The following is a 20,241-nucleotide window of genomic DNA, read 5'->3' as shown; positions in this document are numbered from 1 at the left end:
TTAACCTACATAATTCTAAGAATTCGTTCAAATTTATTTTCGTGCGACGACCGTTTTAATTATTTTTAATGGTCATTCAGTTAACAATACATTTCGTGGATCAAGTTGACGCGTTAATATTCATCAATTTATATATTTAAGGCTCGATGCCAACGTAGCGTCATTTCAACGCAGAGTGCACGTGGCGTCAAAAAGACGCAGGTGTGCACCGGTAAAAAGCGGTAACGCAGCGTCACCACGCCGATGCACACCAGCATTATTTTAACGCTTGCGTGCACGTGGCGTTGGAAAACCGCTACGTGGGCATCGGCCCTAAAGTGTACATTAATACATACGCTGCAAGAATCCAAACGATAATTATGAACAACACAACAATTATGAACAACACAACAACACAGAACCTTTGAAAAGAAATTCAAATTTCGGTAATTGTAAAGCATATAGTAAAACGCATTTTACTAATATGAATTAAGGAAACGGTCAAAATTAAAATATTGTAAGACATTTTTTTAACCGTCGTCAATCGCGTTTTCTACATAGTTGCTTGTAGAACCAATAATAAACCTAAGGATATTGGATACTTCATTCAACCAAAGCTATTCCACTCATGATATACATCGTTCAATGTAACATCCTTGAAACCATAGATAATGTTGCATGGCTTGTTATGTTTGTTTTCCTCTTCATTTCTTTTTCGTTTTTACAGATTTTATGCCTGAAAAGAAAACCATTTTAGAGAAGCGTGACTCACTCGCCGAAAAGAAAAGCAATGCAGTAACAATTGCCAATAACCTAAATAACAGTATGAACAACAACAATATCAGTAATAACAATCATACTAGCAATTTCAGTAACAGTCAAGGTTTGTAGCTTGTTTTTTACCACATTATTTTTTAATTTCTGTCACACTCTATTGTTTCTACTCACTTCGTATTCTATCATTATCATGTACCCACGTTATATAGATGGTCCATACTATTTCTTCTAGTTTCAAGCCGTAGCTTGTCCATATCTCCTCTTCTGAATTGCCCTTAAATATTCATTGTGTATAAATAACGATATATTTGTTCATTGTGACCCCTGTTTCCCTCGCCATCAGATCGTTCGGGTGATTGGAAAAACGATAGCTCTGGCAACGAGGGTGGTGCCGGAAATACGGATCCGGAAGCATTGTCATCCGATCCGCAGAATACGAGCAGTCCCCCGAAGGAAAAGGAGCAAACCACAGTAGAAAAGAAGACCCGATTATTTCGCACCACTAGCAGCACGCCCAACAGTGCCAAAAAGCAGAAACAATCCCTTAGCTTTTCTTCGGGTGATCAACCTAAAACTTCGCTTGAGACTTGTCTATCGCCGACAAATGTAGAGCCCCGAAAGTCACTTCTGGAACAACTATCGCGCATCTTCACCACTGAAGAATCCCAGTTACCGGATGTGGTGACAATTATTGGACCCCCAGAAGCCAGCAGCAGTTCCTTCCACACACCACGGCTAGTGTCACTCATATCATCCACATTTCGACCAACATTTTCGCCGAACAACACTGCTGAAGTGAAAGCAATCACCCAAGCTTTGATGAACAAGATTCAGAAATAGTAAGCCCATTATCAGTATTTGTCATGATATACCAATTAAACTCTAAATTTGTTTTGCTCTATACAGTTGCAACTCAACAGCCAAGCCACCAACGACTGTGAAAGTTTTGCTGGTGGGAGGTGACTGGCTGCAAGGTGCCGTGCTACGCCATTATGTCGAACTTTTGGGAATTCGCCCACCGGACTGGGTAAACCATATCAGATTCTACATCGTACCCATAGGTGAGTAACATACTCTGCTGTTGTGAAAAAAAACTGGGTGAAAATACCGTATAAGTTGATTTACCACAAATAACATTCTTTATCAGTTCAGTACTGTCCCTCTGATGCCTTTTTTTGGTTTTTGCTCTATATCACTATTTTAGCCTAGACCTGAATAACAAAAGGTTAAAAGGTCTATGAACCAATAAAAAAAACTATTTTAGTTTTCAAAATAGATCTTAGTTCACGCCCAATCGCAAATAAGGCTAGTGCGGTATTTGTACAAATTCGTTGTATCTACTTTTTCTCCAAATTTAGTCCGAAAATCGTTTTTTATACAGGGTGTCTGGAAATTATCCGTACAACAAGACAGGTTTGAATTATTTTTGGGAACAAATTTGAAAAACCAGTTTGCATTGTATATTTTTGTAATAGGATTACATGAACCAAACTGAATTTGTTCACTTCAAAAAGACCCCTGTATCCTGAGATATACGCCTTCGATCGTGTCGAAAAAAAATCACGATGGCCGCACGTTTCTATACAGATACTTTTCAGATATTTTAGACGATTGAGACATGATTTCAAATATCTCAGTAATATTTTCGGTGTTTTTCTGGCTGTTATTTTCAAGATGGAACAAACCAAATACAGGTAAACTTCGATATAACGTACATATCGATTTTAAAGTTGTACGTTATATCGAATTGTACGTTATATCGAAGCATGAGTAATCATCCTTATTTTACACTATTGTACATACACTATCATGTACTTTATGGGCGATTTTTTTTATATATAAGGCTCAGCTAGCAGTGTTAAACAGATTTTCTTGTGAACAATTCCTAGAAACTTGTTTGTTACTAAGAAAAATGACCCGAGGAATTGAATTCTTCATTTTATATCTATATAAATCACAGGCTAAAAGCCCTGTCCATGGATAAGGGGCTTGACGTTGATATTTCAAGTGTCTTAAAAAGAATTTTATTTTATTTTTATTTTTGTTGTTTAATAGAGTGCTTTTTTCAAACAAAGGTTAAGTTCAACAATAAATTAAAAAATTAAGATATTTTTCCATTTTTTATATCTCCTTCACATGAATATCGTTATTTTAATGGTAATGGTTTGAAAATAAGCTCCGTAGAGAAACTTTTATCACATCTTACTTAAATAAGGTCAACAGTTATACCAAACACTTGAGGTACCATGCCTCCAAGTTAACTAATGGTTAGTGTCGCACGATCTAACAACAACTGCCTATTGGTAAATTTGGAGGTGCCGGCAGGGCTCAGTAGGGGTCTAACTAACATAACTATAATACTAACAAGACCCTGAAACAAACGCTTATCCAAATATCTATTTATACTTGTAGTAGTAGCTAACAATAATTCATTTTGTACCCGTATAGCTGAAGTAGAATTTTAGTAGTGAAAAGTAGAATTTGTAGATTTACTAATTTGGCATTGGAGATAGTGAATGTATCTATTATATCTTCTCGATAATCTTTTTATTTTAGTCTCTCTAGCTGCATGGATCAACGCAAAAAAACTGTTTCTCTCTTCCTTCTATTAGGTTAGTTAGAAAAATTAGCGGATATATAGGGGACATGACTTAGTGTTTCTCGTATTAAGACAAATTCGCTGACCTTAACCTTATAATAAAATAAATGACCGATAGTAAAATAAATGACTGAAATTTAAAGATATCAAATAAATAATAAAAAACGAAAATAAATACATGACCATCGGTGGACAGAAAGACAAAGAGACAGAGTTCTGTTTAGAATAGTTAATTGAGACCATTGCACTCACAAGATAGAGAATAACTAGTACCACTATTATTGCTACAAGACTAATAACTTGACCACTTACGGAAATGAGGATAGACCATATGATGCGTTCATCCACTATTATATTGAATATTGTATACCCTGAATCTGAATAACTGAATTTTAGACCTCATTATTTTAATAAATAATAAAGGTTTGAATATTAGAAAAGGGAATAGAACTTGACCAAAAAAAAAAGCAATTACGGAACAACTGGAAAGAAATTTTGTATATTGATCACTATTAGACTACTGAAACTTTAACATATGACATTACTGTGACTGATAGGATACAATTAACTCGACGACGTATTGACAAACATCCGATACTCAACCGTGTTAAAATAAGGGAAGCTCTTCAATGTGTCCATTTATTACAATAGTACTTAAATTAATCTATTTTGAAACTACCCTACCAAAATGATATCATTACATCTGTATTCAAAATTGTTATATGGAAATGGCAACAGTACCACCCGTTGTCAACATAGACTACTATTAGGTATTGAATGTCGGCTCCAAGTAACTAATAATTAAATTTACATGTTAACTACTTACTCAGAAAACATCTATGTACATGTTGAGCTTCCATTATTTGTTCGGTTTACAATTGACAGACTGTAGATAGAAAGAATAATGTATCGGTATGATCACAATACAAACCCAGGCCGCAGTGACCTAGTGAGCAACATAGCTTGAGTCGTCTGCTAGTATTGTGTATCACATGGAGAGCCCAGCCGAGATACCAGTCTATTAAGACTACAACTGGTCAACTCTCGAAAAAAAAAAAAAAAAAAAAAAAATAAATCACAGGCTAAAAGCACAGCAAACACAAGGCTTGCTTTTCATTGCATCGCTTGCATGAATATCTTCAGTGGATTTAAACTAGGGCACGATGGGGCACGTGACTCGCCAAATTGAATATTTTTACTGAAATTTAATTATATACGGCAACATTATTCTGAAAAAAAAAAAAAAAAATCTGATGTCACGCCAATTTTAATCAATTTTATTCCAAATTTTCGATGGAATTTGTAGAGAAATTCCTGAATAAAAGTCTGAAATGTAGAAATGTAGGATTTGCTCATCGGTAATTCCTTTGATATTTTTTTGAGAGATTCCTTTAGGAACTCCTTTCTTCTATTAAACCATACGAAATACCTGAATTCTATCCGATTCGACCTCGAGATTTGCTCTTCAAAGAAAAGCATAACACTAATTATGCTACCAATAGCTGCTTTGTCGCTATGATCCGCCATTTCAACGAGGTGTCGGACCAATTCGACTTCAACATCAGTTCATCCGCGTTTCGTCAACGACTAAACAGATATTTTATCAACTGACCTTTAGTTTTAAGTTTTCATGTAGACGACACAGTCAGATGAAATAAGCAAAATAAATATAATAAATATAAATATTTTGTTGGATGTATTCTTCCAGAAATTTTAATACTTCCTTGAAGGTGTTTCCAACAAAATGTTTGAAGGAATTTTCGATGGAATTTTCAACGAAATAGTCGAAGATTTCCTAAAGGGATTTCCCAAGAAATTCCAAATGCTATTTCCAAAGGAATTCCTTAAAAATCGAAAGAATTCTTCGAAGGATTTTCCGCTGGTATTACCGAAAAAAATTTTAAAGGAATTTTCTCAGAAATGTTTCGAGAAATTCTGGAACTTCTGAAGAAAATTCCAGAGGAATTTCCGAAGAAATTTCTGAAAAAGTTGGTGAAAAACTGAGGAATATCCTAAGTAATTTCCTGCAGAAAGTTTTGAAAGATTTGTTGGAGAAAGGTCTAAAGGAATTTCTGGTCACTTTGCGACACTTTATCCACTTCTGTCTTCACTCCATCTTAAAGGTAGTAAACCTGTATCTAGAGCCCCTCTTCCTGGCTGCACTGCACCACTCCATTTCTTTCCTTCCTGTTCGCTGTGGGCTTACCGGTGGTATCGCCGGGGTGGCTTGGAGATCTTTCTCGCTCCTTGCTTCGTTGCAACTCGACCAATAAAAAGGACGATCGACCATCGGCGGAAACAATGCCGAGTTAGGCCGACTACGGAACCAAGGAATGAGCTGGGGGTTTCAACAGTGGGGTTGTCCTCAACGCCTTCTCTTGTTCCACACACTTTCTTCTCTACTCTTCAACTTCCAACTTTGGTAACTTTGTAACATCCGTTCGCTTCAAAATACTTTGGAATAGTGACCGCATCCCAGGGTCATGACCTACTTTTCGAAGTCAGTCACCTCGTCTCATAGTATCGATCAAAATAGGCAAACCCTTTAATGGCTACTTAATGATGGAGCTTCTGGCTCTCTGGTGTTGGGTTGGAGGACTATGGTGGGTGGTTGGATGCGGTCTTATAGGGTGGTGAAGGCTAATCATGCCTTGCTCTACTGCAGTTGTTGAAGTACTGGGAAACCCTACACATAAAGACGAGTTTTACCTGCCATTCACAAACAATTCACGCATTATACTACATCTTCATGAATTTCTCGGCAACACTCATCACATATTCACATAACAAATTCGTTTAGAAATTTCTCAGGAGTTTCTTTGAATTTTATTCTAGAATTTTTTGAGAAATTCCTGGGATAATGTCTAAAAGTTGGAATGTCCGAAGGTCTTAGGACTTTTTGGAAAGAAGTTAAAGAAAGAATTCGATGGGGAAGTATTGACCTCATGTCTAAGGGAGCGCAATAAATTACGTAACGCTTAGAGGGGGGGGGGGGATTCATTACTGGAAGATGTTTTGGGAATCGCCGAAAAAAATTCTTGGAGTAATCTTCAAAGGATTTTTTTGAAGAAATTAGAATAAATTACTGGTGTACATATTTTAGGAAAGAACAACTACCTGGGGCTATTTTCGAAAATAATCCAGGAGATATTTCAGATGGAACAATTCTGGAAGGAGTTTCTAAAAGAATTTACCGAGGAATTCCTGAAGAAATCTAGAAATTTCTTCGCAAATTCAGTTTGGAGTTCTTTCCTAAATTCCTTGAAAAAATCAATTGGAAATGTTTTTAAATATCCCTTCAGAAATTACTTTACGAATTCGTTTCGAAAATTTCTTCAGTTTTTTTTTAAATCCTTCATGAATTCAATCAGATTTTTTTTTTTCAAGAATTGATTCGGATTTTTTTTTTGAACTCTTTTAGAATTTCCTACAGGAATTCCTCCACAAAATTCGCCACAAATTATTTTGGGAGCTCCTCCAGGAATTTCCTCTAGAATTAATTTAAAAATAATCTGGTATTCATTTCAAGCCTGGATCTACAATACCAATACTTTACTCGACATTGGCTGATTTAGACATGAAAACATCCCGTCATCAATTCTGACTAATATCAACTAGACATTTGTCCATAGAATATGCCTAAACCTCATTAACTCAATATCATCCAATACATCGAGAGAATTCTGAGGATAATGCAAACTCAATCAGTAGTTAATGCCTCTAGCTGATCAAATTAGACTCCATACAATAATGTCATCCCTACACGAATGATCATAACAATTTAGTAAACTATTTTGTAATATCTACCCAAATTAAAATTATTTTTCAAAGTGTACGTTATAACGGGAAAAAATGTACGCTATATCGAGTGACGTTATATCGAGTGTACGATATATCAGGGGTACGTTATATCGAAGATTGCCTGTAATAAATTCAATTTAAATCCGGTGCGTAAGAAGGCAATTTTTGTTTCTAAAAAACAGAAAAAGCATTCACAAAGAATAAACGTTTTTTGTGTTTTTTTTTCTAACATGAAATGACAAGCAGTATTCCAAGAATATACATCTATTACAGTTTGTTGAGTTGTTATGCCCATAGAGTTACTGATTCAGTCCATTATAGTCTGTTTTTGCGCTATAGAAGCAAACTGTCAAAATCTGTTCTCACTTCTATCATACTTTTCGTGCCATCACCAATTACAAAAAGATTACCCTTTAAGGAACAAACAACCTAACTCCTTTATGCAATCGATGTGGTGGTATAGATAGAGTGACCGTATCCCAACGCACAATGGGTTTTTTTTTTCCTGAAAAAAGGCATTAAATTCAATACCTCAGGAATTCACTGGACTACAATCCATGTTCACATATCAAAATAAAGATTTTTCAATAAGTAATCTGATAAACTATTTATTTTTCACGGCACGGATGTATTTCTGGCAGTTTTGGTCAAAAAACGGTGATTTTACCCTATTTTCTTTAAATAGATTTTTGATCAACAGGTTCCAAACGAAAGCTGTAATGCTCCTTTATTTTCCAGATGTGTTAGGTTTTATTTAAATCTTCTCTTTTTAAGGTACAATGTGGTTATATATGTGGTATTTGTGCACTGAAAGCTTTGAAATCATCTATCTCAGGATCCTGATAAGCTACATCCCATGTTCTTATATCAAAAGTAAGAGTTTTTCATAAGGAATTTGATAAAATTATGCAAGATACTGGGATGCACTTTTTTGAGGCAGTTTTTACCAAAACAACAGCGTTTTTCCCTATTTTTCTGTTTTGTTACTCATAATTAGTTAGTTTTATCAATTAGGAATCTTTTTTTTTGGTCACGGCATGCAGCAGCATTTCTAAAAGCTTTGGCCTATAAACGGCGTTTCTACCCTATTTTTTCTCATTTGATTTTTTTATTGGGTGTTTTGAAAAAGTATTTTTTTATTAATTTGATCAACAGGTTCCGAACGACAGATGTAAAATTCATTCATTTTCCACTTGTATTATGTTTAATACAAATCTTGTGTTCTAAGGTTCAATGGGGTTATATGTATGGTATTTATACAATGAAAAAAATCAACTATTTCAGGTATCATTTTGGATACATCTAATGTTCTTATATCAAAACAAAAAGATTTCCATGAAGAACTTGATAAAATTTTGCGTTTTATTGGCATACGCTTATTTGTGGCAGTTTTGGTAAAAAACAGTTTTTACTCTAATCTCGCTTGACCTATTCTTGTTGGGTTTGCTGGTTAGGAGTCTTCTGGATTACATTCCACGTTTATATACAAACAAGCTATATTTCGAGAAATTCCTCCAAAAGTTTCTCTAGGAATTTTTCTGAATGCTCCTACAACGATTCCACTGCAATTTCCGTAGGAACATCCAGAGGAATTCCCGAAGGAACTTCCGGAGCAATTTCTGAAGAAACTTCCGGAGGAATTCCCAAAGCAACTTCCGGAGGAATTCCCAAAGCTATTTCCGGAGGAATTCCCGAAGCAACTTCCGAAGAAATTCCCGAAGCAACTTCCGGAGGAATTCCCGAAGCAACTTCCGGAGGAATTCCCGAAGCAACTTTCGGAGGAATTCCCGAAGGAACTTCCGGAGGAATTCCCGAAGGAACTTCCGGAGGAATTCCTGAAGGAACTTCCGGAGGAATTCCCGAAGGAGCTTCCGGAGGAATTCCCGAAGGAGCTTCCGGAGGAATTCCCGAAGGAGCTTCCGGAGGAATTCCCGAAGGAACTTCCGGAGAAATTCCCGAAGGAACTTGCGGAGGAATTCCCGAAGGAACTTCCGGAGGAATTCCCGAAGGAACTTTCGGAGGAATAACCTATGGAACTTTTAGAGCAATTCTTGAAGTATATTCCGCATGACTTACTCCCGGAGGAATTGTTGAAGTATCTTCTGGATAAATTCCTGAAGGATCTTCCCGAAGAATTTATGAATGAACTTCTGGAGGAATTCCTGATGGAACTTTCGGAGGAATTCCTGCAGGAACTTCTGGAGAAATTCTTAGAGGAACTTCCGGAGGAACTTCCCATGAAATTCTTGACATAACTGTCGCATGAATTACTGAAGGAACTTGTCGTTGATAAACTTATAATATTTATAAAAAATCACGAAAATAAAGATTAAAAAAAACGAAAGAACTTGCGGAACTTTCGGAGGAATTCTTGAAGTACCCTCTGCATGATTTCCTGAAGGAACTTTTGGAGGAATCCCTGGAGGAACTTCCGGAGGAATTCTTGAAGGAAGTTCCGGAGGAATTCCTAGAGGAACTTCCGGAGTACTTCCTGGAGGAAGTTTCGGAGGAATTCCTAGAGGATTTTCCAGAGGAATTCCTGAAAGATTCTCTAGAGAAATTCCTGTAGAAACTTCCGGAGGAACTCCTGAAGGAGCTTCTAGAGGAATTTCTGAAGAAAATTCCGGAGGAATTCCTGGAGGAACTGCTGAATTGAAGATGGTTTTGTTTGCAATTCATCTGCTGGGTGGCATCAAATTGCATAAGTTTACCAATTCGGTTAAGTATCTCAAAATCTTGGATTCGGATTGGATATATATTGGATTTAGATTTGATTTGGATTGGATTTGGATTGGATTTGGATTGGATTTGGATTGGATTCGGATTGGATTTGGATTGGATTTGGATTTGGATTGGATTTGGATTGGATTTGGATTGGATTTGGATTGGATTTGGATTGGATTTGGATTGGATTTGGATTGGATTTGGATTAGATTTTGGTTGTATTTAGATTTCATTGGATTTGGATTGGATTTGAATTGGATTTGGAATGTATTTGGATTGGATTTGGATTGGATATGGATCGTATTTGGATTGGATTTGGATTGGTTTTGAATTGGATTTTGATTAGATTTGGATTGGATTTTTATTAGATTTGGATTGGATTGGATTTGTCGGTGCGTCCTGGTGAAAAGGTCACGTGCATCGTGGGTGACGAATTTAGCTCATTGGTTCCAAAGCAGAGGTAGGTGTCGACAACGGGAATATTCCACCAACAGGAGAAACTGTGACGGTTGGAGTATTTAGCAGCGGCTTCCACATGTTTTTTGAGCTGATATACTCGAATTCTCGAAATAGAAGACGCATAGGCTATGTATTCGAATTAAATGCGACTACACGGAACTTGGGGTCAATCCCAGCTTTAAAAGATATGAAGCTCATACTTTAAATGTCAATTCCATTTTGACAGAATCTTTACACTGGATTACACAGATGCTGGGATTTCCTATGTACATGGGACAATTATGCGTAGAACGACAGTGCAGTCTTTCACCAGTTTCTCAATAGACTCCGGTTTGACACTCAGGTGAATACGGGAGAGGTACAGCCAGAACATCGCTGCGGGCTCAGGGACTGTAATGACCTCAGTCGCAATGTCATTATTTTTCACTATCTTAGTACCGACAGCGAGTGGTTTGGATGGTAGAAGTTTGTCACAAGCAGAAGACATGATTCAGTGAGAGACCAAAACTAGTGTTATTAAAACATCAATGGAGATGTTCTATGCGTGACGCTTCAAGTGTTATTCGATGCAATGCAAAAGTACGGTAGCAAAGTGAAGTGTAGCTAGGGCACAGAAAAACAAACGCAAGGCGAAAACGATGCTCCGTCGTTGGTTAGCAATAAAAAAAACACAAATTTATCAAATCACAGACTATTTGCTCCACTGCATAAAAATGACATTAGTAACCGCAAGCAATAAATACACGAATACGACGCGATTTGGCCGGTATTACACTGGAATAGTTGAAACAAATACCGACAACAACATGGCGCATATTAGCAGTCCTACTGAACTAGGGGGAATGACGGCTTTGGCAGGTTTTGTTCTATTATTGGCAGGGGTTTTTTTATGACTGACTAGGCTCAAATTTGGCCTAAACATTCTTTGCATATCAAAGAATATTGTGGCCAAATTTCATAAAATTTGGTCGTCAAAAACCCCCCTGCCAATAATAGAACAAAACCTGCCAAAGCCGTCTTTCCCCCTACCTACTTAGTAAAAACCGGGTAACTACTGCGTTGCGTTGGAACGGAGTTCTTCGTAAATTGCATACTGATAGCTGTCATGTATATTCTTTAACTTTCTTACTCCAACTACTTTTGGATTATTGGTAAAAAACTGGTAACTACTTGGTACAAATTTGGTAAAAACCTGGCACAATAGACTACAAATATATTTCAACTAAGCACCAAACAGTATATTAAACCTAAAAACACCATTATCTGTATTCGATAGGTTCCTGTGGTGTGGCGCGGTACCTTAGCGTGGTTGACTCGAGTTATTCGAATATGTTTGGCACAGAGAACTGGCAACAGATTTGCGAAAGGGCGGCCAACCTCGAAAGCGCACAATCGAAAATAGAATCGGCGGAGATCATCAGTCGGATACAACGGTATCTGCATTCGTCTGGACCTTGTACTCAAGTTCCTATTGCAGAAGCGATGGTTAATTACCGGGATGAGGATTCTTGCCAGATATTCGTTCCATTCATAAGCGTAAGTTGGAATGATTTTAAACATTAAAAAAGCTTCAGCATATTTAATAATCGACTTATTAACGTTTACTCATTTTATAGGATGTAAGGATAGGATGCCTGGAAGGACCGCAACTTTCGTTGGACTTGGAAGAAACCATGACGCAAATTTCTCTGCAAAGCTCGGATAGAATTTTATCAAGCTCGCCACCACAAAGTGGAAGAGCATCGCCTCCTGCTCCGTTAACGCCGGCGCCCGTAATGCAGCAACTTTCGAACAGTAGTAGTACTCCGCAGGAGTCAGTGGAATTACAGGTCGATTATTGGCCACTAGCTCGACCCATCTTAGATTCGAAAGAGAAATCCCAAGGCAAAGGTCAAGACCCGTCTGGCAAGAACAGTATTAAAAGCACCTTCAGACATTTGCAGGTATTTTTAGCAAATTTATTAATATTTGTTTGATAAAGATATCCTCTATATAGAAAGACAAGGAAATATGTAACAATTGTTTTCTATTACTTTGAGGTTTGGAGATTGCCACTTGCACCAAATAGTGCAGAATACGCGAACGGTTTAACTCTTAATTTTGCTACCAAGGAGAAAAAGCAAAAAAGTGGTAAGTACAGTGCAACGGTGTATGAAAAATTGATATAATTTCCTACTCATGCGATCATTTTTCAGTCATGCGGCTTGGTAAAAAGAAGGAAAAAGATCGCGATGCAGAAAAAGAGCAATGCGTTGAAGGTGTTGCTAGGCTTATTTGTTCTCCGAAACAATCTCATCCAGTTCCTTTAAGAGGTAATACACCAATTTCGATTCAAATGGTTTTATTTTTTAGCACCTGAAAATCATTTCAGTTTACATCGATGGCACAGAATGGACAGGGGTAAAGTTTTTCCAACTTTCATCCCAGTGGCAAACACATATCAAAAATTTTCCAATTGCTTTGGTTGGTGCGCCGCTAGCTCCGGCCGAGATGTTAACCTAGTCAGTTTCTTCATCCACTGCGCTGGCGGCTGTTGCAAGGTCCGGTATGATGGCACAGGGTTCCTGCATTGTGGCAGCCCTTGCATCAGCACCGCCGCAGGGATTATCGCAGTCGTGTACCGTCGCATCGCAATCTTCAACTACAGGAAAGTCCGGTAAGATTCGCTGCTCCTCCACTACGACCGCCATTACAGGGGCTCCTAATATTAGTAATAATGTTAATACTACGAAAGGTAGCGCAAGTGGTAGCAAAACTATCACTCCTCGGGCTTCTTTTGGCAGTTCCACGAGGATTTTGAGACCCCGCAGCTGGGCTGCTGCAAGCCGATCCCGCTGCGATTGAGCAGATCTAATAACTTTAACATCATTGAATGTTTTAAAAAATGCTACGCTACCGTATAAGGCTGTTCAGTAGACAAACATGTTGGAAGTCAATTTTTATGGCTACGCTCAAAATTATGCGATTACTTTAGGTATAGAGGCGTTCAGCTAGCGCGCAATGCTGTATTGTTAATTTTGTACGTATAGTCTGCAATTCTGTTTTAGAAAGAGCATCTTGGTTTCGTATCTCACTGTTATATTTGTGATAATTATAAACATATTATTGTTGAAAATTCGTGTTACGCCTAACATCTTATTTTCATCGAATTCAAAAGATTTCCTTCGTCAATCAAAAGTACATATGATTAATAGTTTTGCCTCGATCCTAGATTCAGAAAACATGATGTGGGTTAGCCGTACTAACATTTATCAATGCTTTCCAAGGACCTTTGAAAATTTGCACCATTGTAACAAATATGCCAGCAAAAAAAAACACGTTTGCTGTCCACAATTCTGCGAGACCAAGTGAATCTTTTAGTGCAGTATGTTTATTGTTATAACGATTGCCTTGGTCTATTGCATATATCAATTTCTGTTGATACTAATTTCCATTTTTCTCCAAAGCCCGCTCGTTCTAAAGCGACTTAGGTGTTTTTAGAATTCTGGCCTTGATGGTGACCCAAAACTTTTCAATCAGGTAAATTCTCTGCGTGTTACGTGGGTTAACGTCTTGTATAGAATACATTAATGTCCGTATCTGGCATCAGCCACATGTTATTCATGTTTGTGTTTTCTATCGAAAATCAAAGTTTTTTTCGTTTCAAATTGGAAAATCATTCGAGCGAATAGGATTCGGAATGTTTCAGTCGTCCGTAAACAAGTATAAATGTGAGCGTCTTGCTTCCGTGAAACCGCTGAACGTCGAACACGAGAACGATGTTTACATGAGAAGTTTCACGTTTGCTTCCTTATGGGCTCAACACCTTCCTGCTCTCCACCATCAGGTCAGTTGTCTCTGGTTTGCTGTCGTTGCTATGCACCTGCTGCATCAGAATCTTCTTGTATGACTTTACCAAGCGGGACATTTTTTTAATGATGGTTTCCCAGGTGCTTCCGGTTTCATTTGTAGGGTGCAGTCGTATTTTTCACGATGGCACACATTACATTTTAGCAGATCTGCTCTTGCTCCAATACCATCTGAATAAATTGAATAAACAATTAATAGATCACGACGAAAGTCTATCACCTTAAAATTGTTTGTTTTGCTTTGGGTTTAGGTTAGCGTACTTCAAAAGCTCTACCAAGCTTACTTCAACAGACTTCAACAATCTCCTCTTTCTGGAACACGTTCAAATAATACGAGAAATAGTATAATGCTTTTATACTACATTTATGAATCAGCATATATTTTTATCTATTGAGCTGCATATATTTACTATGTATTAATTAGTAATTCTAAATTTATTTCTTCTACTTCATTGCATTTTCAAAGATAACGGTGAGAATTTTATCCTCCCCCACACAAAGTTTTATTATTTTTGGTTGGAATCCGATCAAATTCCTGTTGATAAAATGGAATAACAGCTGTCCATATAGATCCGTAATGGTGCTAATCTTGCTCCAACTATTTTTTTAACGAATTTAAAACTAGAGCTTTGATTTCACATTATTTTTTAAATCAGCGTTTTTCCTAGATGTTGCATAAGCTGCAAAAGAAGAAAAACTGCAGTATTACAAAATAAAAAAAATGCATGTTGGGAAGACAATAAGGCTCAATCTAAGATAGCATATCTCGCCCATAATTCTTAGAGGTCACTTGGAGGAAATTGTGCTGTTCATAACTTACAAAAAATACAAAAATAAAAAAGAGCGACATATCATTTATAAAATATCAAAAAAACAAAAGATATAATTCTCCGCAAAATATTGGTCCCCTTTCAAAAAAACTAAATTTCATCGAGAATATTTTTAGTTAGCCGCTCTGAGACCCCTACTTAGCGACAATAGTACACGCTTACCTTAAATTGGCCTCTATTTTTCAAGTAGGTCCACAAAATGTTCCAGTTCGTTATCTTTATTTTCGCGTCATTGTAATTCGTAAGACAGTAATTGTTTTCCAGAGTTATTTCTCCTTATATCGGTACCTAACTGTAAGTTTTAACATTTTAATGTCATTGCATCACTTGCATTGCATTATTCAACTCTTTCTGAAACGATCGCCTATGTATATGTTAGCAAATTCGCATATTTTGATACGAGCCTAGTTGAGTTTGTTTCGATTCGATGAAACACAAATTCGTTCAATTGTGATATATATAATAAAAAAAATAGATAAAAAGTGAGACGTTACATTCAAGGCCTGTGCTGCTAATCTTTCAAAATTGTGGAAGCTAGTCTCTCATATTACAAAAAGTAATAGAAAATATAAATAAATAAACGGAAACCAATTTGACTGATAGTGTTTTGAGCACGCACTGGAAGGTTAGTTAAACCAATCTGAAAACAATAAGAAATGACAAAGAAGTATAAGAATCATTGTGAAATCGCCACGGTATTGATAATTCATGTTATGTTGAGGAAAATCGTGAATATTGTTCCCAAAATGTGTCTGTACATACTTACCATATCCTGTTTCTACCTTACCAGTGCTACCGTTCTGTCATACCTACATACTCTTAGCACTAGGAGTAGTTTCTAGTGGAATACTTATTCATCGTTCAACAACAGCATCACAGCATTAGTTACATTACTACTTACTGGTACGAACTACAAGCAATGAGTCAGCTGCTTTTCTCTTTGCTAGCAAGCGTAACTATCAATACATCTTACGAGTACTACTACAGTATCCTCCTTAGCCTATATAACATACCTTACATGTAGGAACAACCCGTATGCTCATTATCTAGGGCAAATGTTAGAATAACATGAAAATCATTTCAAGTCGCCATAAATGCATAGTATTAGGATTCATCAAAAGCATACACAACATAGAACGAAAGCATATTTAGACATATGTTGTAGTATACCACAAAGTCGTCAAAACAGCAATGCATAATATTATAAAGAAAATAAATGTGATTTTTTGTTATTTACAGAAAAAAAAATTAAATGAGTTACTAAAAAATAGAAAGCAAAGAACTGAATTGATCCTTCTTCCGCGTTTGTAGATTGGCGTTACGACCAGATTGTTGTACTTGCTGAACCGACACGGCAATCGGCAATCAGCGGCATCACTTAGTGATAAATTGAGCACAAGTTTGGCATCGTATTATAGCACAAATCACGCTTTAATAAGATTGACAATAAGCGATACATACGCATCTTAAATGCAATCTGCTTAGGATGATTGATAATAAATTCAATTGGGAAATTTCAACATAAATAGAGTTTCTACATCCCGACCACCTTTGAAATAGCCTATTTCGACACCATTTTCTTATAGACTAGCCCTTGTGTACTTACTGATTCTCTGATCGCATCCAGTATTGGCAGCGATCGATGGTTTATTTGTTTATTTGATTCTATAACATTCCCCAGAATGGAAGAGCAGCTAGGCGCAGCATCTCTTGAAGATGGCTGGAGAGATATTCGATCCGCCATTGGAAGCACCGCAACCGCTGCACTAGGCACGGTGGCTCCGGATCAGAGAAACGTCTGGTATGACGGCGAATGTGAGCAGATAGTTGAGGAGAAGAATGCAGCATGGGCGAGATTGCTGCAACACCGCACGAGGGCGAACGAAGCACGATACAAACGGGCGCGGAACAGACAAAACTCGATTTTCCGGAGGAAAAAGCGCCAGCAGGAAGATCGAGACCGTGAAGAGACGGAGGAACTGTTCCGCGCTAATAACGCACGAAAGTTCTATGAGAAGTTGAACCGTTCACGTAAGGGCCACGTGCCACAGCCCAATATGTGTAAGGACATAAACGGGAACCTTCTTACAAACGAGCGTGAGGTGATCCAAAGGTGGCGGCAGCGCTACGAAGAGCACCTGAATGGCGATATGGCAGATAACGGTGGCGGTATGGTAATGAACCTAGGAGCACGCGCCAGGACATGCGACTTCCGGCTCCGAATCTCCAGGAAATCCAGGAGAAGATCGGCCGGCTGAAAAACAACAAAGCCCCTGGAGTTGACCAACTACCAGGAGAGCTATTTAAACACGGTGGTGAGGCACTGGCTAGAGCGCTGCATTGGGTGATTACCAAGGTTTGGGAGGATGAGGTTCTGCCGCAGGAGTGGATGGAAGGTGTCGTGTGTCCCATCTACAAAAAGGGCGACAAGCTGGATTGTAGCAACTACCGCGCAATCACATTGCTGAACGCCGCCTACAAGGTACTCTCCCAAATTTTATGCCGCCGACTAACACCAATTGCAAGAGAGTTCGTGGGGCAGTACCAGGCGAGATTTATGGGTGAACGCTCTACCACAGACCAGGTGTTCGCCATACGTCAGGTATTGCAGAAATGCCGCGTATACAACGTGCCCACACATCATCTATTTATCGACTTCAAAGCCGCATATGATACAATCGATCGGGACCAGCTATGGCAGCTAATGCACGAAAACGGATTTCCGGATAAACTGATACGGTTGATCAAAGCGACGATGGATCGGGTGATGTGCGTAGTTCGAATTTCAGGGACATTCTCGAGTCCCTTTGAAACGCGTAGAGGGTTACGGCAAGGTGATGGTCTTTCGTGTCTGCTATTCAACATCGCTTTGGAGGGAGTAATACGAAGGGCAGGGATTGACACGAGTGGTACGATTTTCACGAAGTCCGTCCAGTTATTTGGTTTCGCCGACGACATTGATATCATGGCACGTAACTTTGAGAGGATGGAGGAAGCCTACATCAGACTGAAAAGCGAAGCTAAACGGATTGGACTAGTCATCAATACGTCGAAGACGAAGTACATGATAGGAAGAGGCTCAAGAGAGGTCAATGCTAGACCAACATTTGAAAAGGGCGTAACAGCCAAAATTTATTCCTTCTGATTTTTCATCCACATATATAGCTATTAGAGTGGGGCGCAGTTGTATGGAAAAACGCAAACTTCATCCGATCAAGTGAGATCAAGGTTTTTCTGAATCGTTTTGGGACCCCAATCAACTGTGCAAAATATGGGCTCGATTGGTTGCAACCTCGCATGCCGCATCGCGATTTAAATTTACATGGAGATTAGTATGGGAAAACGCACTTTTTCGCATTTTTGCTCTTAGCGGCTTCTATTTACCATGAATCACGTGACTCAGTATGTTAGCATATAGTATGAAAGATGTCGAAAGACTTTGCCGAAGAAGGTATGTAGCTGGAAGGTCTACAAAAAATGTTATTACGTTTCGAAAATTGATTGTTTAAACCATATGCAAAAAATCAATGTTTCTGCCAGCACTACCAGACAACCTATGGTTATCGAAGGGCAAAACCCATCTTCCTTCTTGCCGGTTTTTTTCTTTGTGATATGATTCCGGATAGCTCCCATTAGCTCCAAAGCCCTATAAGATCAATTGTTTTGAAATAACACTCAGTTAAATTATTGGTCTACGTAGTTCGGCAGTGCTGGCAGAATAAACCATTTTTTGCATATGGTTTGAACACTCAATCTTCGAAGCGTTATAACTTTTTTCGTGGACGTTCCAGCAACGTGCTTTCTTCGGCAAAGTTTTTCGGCATCCTTTGGGTTATACTTTAACGCAATGTGCCATTTGGTTTACGATGTACTGAAACCTCTAGAAGTAGAAATGCAAAAATATACGTTCTCCCATACTAATTTCCATACAAACTTCAAACGCGATGCGGAAAGCGAGGAAGCAACCAATCGGTCCCAAATTCTGCACAGTTGTTCAGGACCCAGAATGGCTTCGAAAAACCATTGATTTGAAAAAATGACCATGACGCCCCACTCTAATAGCTATATATGTAGACGAAGTATCAGAAGGAATTAATTTTGGCTGTTACGCCCTTTTCACATATTGGTCTAGAATGTAAGCCACCCACCACGAGTTTCTATCGGTGGTGACGAAATCGAGGTGGTTGAAGAATTCGTGTACTTGGGCTCACTGGTGACCGCCGATAACGATACCAGCAGAGAAATTCGGAGGCGCATAGTGGCTGGAAATCGTACGTACTTTGGACTCCGTAAGACCAATAGCGAATAGAGTTCGCCGCCGTACCAAACTGACTATCTACAAAACGCTTATAAGACCGGTAGTTCTCTACGGGCACGAGACCTGGACGATGCTCGTGGAGGACCAACGCGCACTGGGAGTTTTTGAAAGGAAAGTGTTGCGTACCATCTATGGTGGGGTGCAGATGGCGGACGGTACGTGGAGGAGGCGAATGAACCACGAGTTGCATCAGCTGTTGGGAGAACCATCCATCGTTCACACCGCGAAAATCGGAAGACTGCGGTGGGCCGGGCACGTAGCCAGAATGTCGAACAGTAATCCGGTGAAAATGGTTCTCGACAACGATCCGACAGGAACAAGAAGGCGAGGTGCACAGCGGGCAAGGTGGATCGATCAGGTGGAGGACGATTTGCGGACCCTCCGCAGACTGCGTGGTTGGCGAAGTGCAGCCATGGACCGAGCTGAATGGAGAAGACTTTTATGTGCAGCACAGGCCACTTCGGCCTTAGTCTGATAATAAATAAATAAATAAACATTCCCCAGAAAACTATACCCCAGAAAACCATTCCTTAGAAAACCGTTCCCCAGAAAACCACTCTCCAGAATGTTCCATTCCCCAGAAAACTATTTCCCAGAATTAAACATTCCCCCGAAAACCATTCACCAGAATGCACCATATCCCAGATTTTTTTTTCATACCTTTAAAAAGATTCTGCAATGAAGAAAAAAGATTTTGGCAACTAAAAAACTGGAATAAAAAGAACGGCTCGGGAAAAAACTACAAAGAAGTACAGTTCAATTTGATATAATAGATTATGTTATACAAAAAGATGCCCTTAGTCTTCAAACTTAGACTAATGAGCTTAGTCTTGCTGGTATGACTTGACCGCTGGAAGGCTCTGCCACATCGAATTTCGAAATACTGCTTCTGATCCTGCTTATGAG

At 38.6% G+C, this 20,241-nt stretch overlaps 1 protein-coding gene across 2 annotated transcripts in view; it reads left to right on the top strand.

Moving 5' to 3' along the window:
• Positions 1 to 16,270, top strand: part of LOC134205215 (phosphofurin acidic cluster sorting protein 2) — an 84,657-nt gene extending 68,387 nt beyond the window's left edge. Inside the window, exons 4-11 of one of the 2 annotated variants that reach the window (XM_062680262.1) lie at positions 707 to 862; positions 1,100 to 1,595; positions 1,663 to 1,817; positions 11,616 to 11,875; positions 11,956 to 12,282; positions 12,379 to 12,469; positions 12,535 to 12,651; positions 12,711 to 16,270. In XM_062680262.1, the coding sequence (XP_062536246.1) occupies positions 707 to 862; positions 1,100 to 1,595; positions 1,663 to 1,817; positions 11,616 to 11,875; positions 11,956 to 12,282; positions 12,379 to 12,469; positions 12,535 to 12,651; positions 12,711 to 12,841 (1,733 nt within the window). In that variant the 3' untranslated portion in view covers positions 12,842 to 16,270. The remainder of the gene's footprint in view (positions 1 to 706; positions 863 to 1,099; positions 1,596 to 1,662; positions 1,818 to 11,615; positions 11,876 to 11,955; positions 12,283 to 12,378; positions 12,470 to 12,534; positions 12,652 to 12,710) is intronic. The other variant, XM_062680263.1, reaches the window with a different exon arrangement.
• The last annotated feature ends 3,971 nt before the right edge of the window (positions 16,271 to 20,241 follow it).

Source organism: Armigeres subalbatus, chromosome 1 (assembly GCF_024139115.2).
Source record: "Armigeres subalbatus isolate Guangzhou_Male chromosome 1, GZ_Asu_2, whole genome shotgun sequence".
Taxonomy (NCBI): domain Eukaryota; kingdom Metazoa; phylum Arthropoda; class Insecta; order Diptera; family Culicidae; genus Armigeres; species Armigeres subalbatus.
Note: the sequence above shows the minus strand (reverse complement) of the source record. Positions and strands in the feature narration are given on the sequence as shown.